Consider the following 3,924-nt stretch of genomic DNA (forward strand, 5'->3'; position numbering starts at 1 on the left):
GATAACACAGGTCCCGCTCGCTGCGCTTGGCTGAGCCCACGAGACGCGTTTGTCCGCGCGTTGTGCAGTGATGTGGAAATTCTGCCTTGCTGGGAGCTGTGTGTGGTCTGTGCAATGCAGCAAAGCTGCTCGTGTTGTGGTATTTGTAGAGTATCTCAGCGTTTATCTCGTTTCAGGCTTGCCCTGGGCCCTGTTGCTGGGGGTGGGTTTTGCTCCTCAGACACAACAGGAGGTGACATGGTAGAAAGACAACTTCAGCTGCTCGCTGAGTCCTAGGGATCGTGGCCCTCCCGGCCCTGCTGCCCTTGCCTGTTTACCAAAATGTGTGGGGTGGTTTTCTCTGTGTCTGCCTTCTGCTGATAAACATCTGCTGGGCTGGCCCTGGGCAGATAGAGCCCAGAGGTTACTGCTGAGCTCAGACACGCAGGACACCGCTCCGTGCCGCTGCTCACGCGCTGAGAACCCTGAGGTGGAGCCTGCTCCTGCTCCCCATGTGCTAACGGTGTCGCCCGCAGGTTTGCAGAACGACCACAAGGCCCTGATGAAGCAGGTGGAGGAAGCTCTGCACCAGCTGCACGCCCGGGAGAAGGAGAAGCATGCCAGGGACGAGGCAGAGGCCCTGGCTGAGGCCCAGAGCCAGAGCCAGAGCCTGCCCCAGCCCTTCGCCAAGGTGAACGCCGTGACCCCAGGCTCTCCCGCCAGCATCTCGGTACGTCGGCTCCTGGGCAGGGCTCTCTGGAGCCAGAGGAAACAGCTGATGGCTTTCTCTGGCTCTTAAGTGGCAATAAGTTGGGGGGTTGATTAGGGTGAGTCTCCCCTTTTTGGTCACACCAGGATGTCCTGTGAGCAGACTAGTCACAGTGCAGGAGTGAGGTGAGCGCTCCCTTGGCTGTATTGTGGCACCATACAGCTCGTCCCATGCCTCACTGGCCATTCTAGCCTCAGCATTTCTCTTTCCATAAAATAGGACAGAGGAATGAGTACTTACCTCTTCCTGTGGCCATGGAGAGCCTGTGAGGTAGTTTGGTTGCCTGAATGATGAGCAGTGTCAGAGCACATCTCTCTCCGTGTGGCTGGGTGAAGGGAGATGCTCCTGTGTTATTGCCTTGTGATATGTCCTGTCTTTGGAGAATGGAATTGTTCATCTCTCTTCTATCTCTGTTCAGGGACTCCAGGTTGATGATGAGATTGTGGAGTTTGGCTCTGTCAATGTGAACAACTTCCAGAACCTGCAGAACATTGCCACAGTGGTGCAGCACAGCGAGGGGGTGAGCCCATTTCTGCTGTGACTGCATTCTCCTGCCTGTCTCTGTTAGCCACAGCTTTTTCTATGGAACTTGGATCTCTGGAATCATCATTTCCACGTCAGAAACAGTGTCAGGTTCAGTCTGTGCTGTTGTAGCCTTGTTCTCTCTCAGCATTGAGCTAAATGCTGATGGATGGAAGAGCTGAGAGGTGTGTGCTTTTTGCTTTGGACATCATGTTGTCTGTTCTCCCCTGGGGACTCTGCACAACAGCCAGCATTGCTGTGCCACCCTCGTGCACTGGCCAGAGAAGCTGCCACAGCCATGAAGTGCTTTGTAGTGGAAGTGAGGGATCTGCTGGAGCTGTGTCCACACACAACACTCACGGCCACAGGGATGGGAATGGGCACTGCTGCAGAGCAGCTCCCTGGGCCGCACGTTCTTGGGCTGCTTCAGCAAAAGAAGGAAGAAGAGAGTTGACTTGCCACTGAAAAACTGAATTTTTTGCTTTTTGCTGTTTTCCCTCCCTTTCAGAGGCCTCTGAGTGTGACCGTGCTCCGCAGCGGCAGAAAGGTGCACGTGGGGCTGACTCCGAAGCGCTGGGCCGGGAAGGGCCTCCTGGGGTGAGCTGATGTTTCACTTGCCAGAGGGGCTGAAGCTTTCACCAGCTCAGAGTTGTTTCCTGCAGCAGGACCAGCTCTGGGCTGTGCCCTGGTGTGTGTCTGCCCACTGTGCCAGGCCCTGCTGGGAGCTGTAGGCTGATGGCTTTGCACAGTGATATGGGGGCAAGTCCCATCAAACATGAGACAGGGAGGAAGGGCTCAGGGCTGGGTTTGTTTGGTGGGGGAAACCAGTGGACTGTGTTCATCCCGTGTCAGATCTTCTGTGCCTGTTTAAGAGCTGAGATTTTAATACTTCTTTCTACCCTCTTTTTCAGCTGCAACATCATTCCCTTACAGAGATGACAATTGCTTGGAAAACAATAAAGCTGAAGCTTGTGCCTGCTTTCTGGACTCTGATCTGAAAACTTCCCTCGGTGTTGTTGCTGTGACCTCTGGTGCCAGCCTGGCAGAGCCTGAAGGGCTCTGGCAGAGAAGGGGCTGCCTGCAATTCAGAGCTGCACTGGCTGTCAGGAGTAGTGTGCAGAGTTGCAGGATGTGGCTTCTCATCTCTTCCACCTTGTAGCAATTGGGAATGAGGCCCTAGACACCCAAACCTCACTTGATACAGGCTCCACAGAGCATGAAACATTCTTAGTTGATGGTAAGGGAACATCCTTTTTTTTTCCCCCCTGTAAAACTCCTCACTGAACATCTTGTAATAGACCCTAAAATCTTCTGGAGCACTTTTTGATGCTGTCATTGTAGATGACAGTCAAGAATTATGCAAGTTTGATACTTGGTTTTCCCTATGTTGCCACAACTTTTAAAATCACTAAATATGCTGAAAGGGGTTTTGGAATTCCCAATTATTTTAAGTCAATGATATAAGGAATAGGGGTTGGTTTACTTTCAGTAGTTCATGTAATCATGGTAAAACTACTCCTAATCTGGCTTCTGTCTGGTTTTTGTTTTGATTTTTTTCATTTATTTGAGGGAGTTGGTTTTGGGTTATGTAAATTGTTGGAGGGGGTTTGGGGAGTGGTTGGTTTAAGCTTGTTTCCAGTTGAACTTCCAAATACTCTCTCAAAACAATAAAACTGAGTACTGCCTCTCTCTGTTCTTGTAGAAGTTATTATTTGGGGCAAAGTTGGGTGGGTTAAACACACAACTGCACAGACACAAAATCCTGACCTCCTAGAGCTGAGGCCCGGGTAAGGTACAGGTCTTTACTGGTGCTGCAGAAACAGGTCTGGCGTAAGTAACACATTAACAAGCAGTTTTGTTGCAGTTTGTTACTGAGACCTGAGACAGGCTGAAAAGGACCAAACCCCAGGAGAACTGTCTGAGCAAGCTCAGTGCACTGGGCACAGCTGTCTCCTCGCGCCTGGCAGAGATGGGGTGGAAGGACCAAATCCTGCTCCTGAAGTGGAGAACTCCCCTGGCTGTGCCACAGAGGAGGGGCTGGAGCATTATCTCCAGGTCAGGGAGATAACAGGAGCTGATAACAAAACTTTCTGCTCCCAGCAGAGTGTGAGGCTCTTGCTGGGCAGGAGGAAAACTCAATTAAGTTTAGAAACTGTTACTATTTGAGCTTAACAGCAAGGTCGAGGCCAACGGGTGGGAGTACTTAGAGATGTTTATCTGCAGGAGTGATGAGAGAGCTTGGAGGGCTCCTCGGGTCTCCTGTGCAAGGCCATCCTGGCAGAGAGCTGGGGACGGCAGGGGGACCCGGTAAGGGAGAGGGGTGATTTCCTTCACTTTGTGCTGCTCAGGGATGCCACGGGCAGCAGGAGCTGCCGACAATTCCTTGGGGATGCATCAGGTGAAGATCCCCCAGCCCGGGTAGGGTGAGCATTCAGTCCCAAGGTGCTCTGGCAATGCCAAAAAGCTTTGTGGCAGCCAGCGGCAGGATTTAGGCGTGGGCAGGCAAAGGGCTTCATGCTCCCCCACAGCAGCACAGCCCTGCTTTGGGGGGGTCAGCACTGCCTGGGCAGACGGGGGGTGTGCAGGGTCTCCCCTTCCCTCCCCATCCATCCTCTCCCGAACTGCCAGGGGGTGTGCAGGGTCTCCCCTTCCCT

The 3,924-nt window shown here is 52.8% G+C and overlaps 1 protein-coding gene across 1 annotated transcript; it reads left to right on the forward strand.

Annotated features, from left to right (window-relative positions):
- Positions 1-515: 515 nt before the first annotated feature.
- On the forward strand, positions 516-2,209 carry PSMD9 (proteasome (prosome, macropain) 26S subunit, non-ATPase, 9; the record flags this gene model as incomplete). The annotated part of the gene is made up of 4 exons (XM_009071604.1): positions 516-709; positions 1,167-1,268; positions 1,779-1,867; positions 2,182-2,209. Coding segments are annotated over 4 exons (413 nt in total), but the record flags the coding sequence as incomplete, so codon positions are not given.
- Between the last annotated feature and the right edge of the window lie 1,715 nt (positions 2,210-3,924).

The sequence above is a fragment of the Acanthisitta chloris genome, unplaced genomic scaffold, assembly GCF_000695815.1.
Source record: "Acanthisitta chloris isolate BGI_N310 unplaced genomic scaffold, ASM69581v1 Scaffold46383, whole genome shotgun sequence".
In the NCBI taxonomy this organism is placed as follows: Eukaryota; Metazoa; Chordata; class Aves; order Passeriformes; family Acanthisittidae; genus Acanthisitta; species Acanthisitta chloris.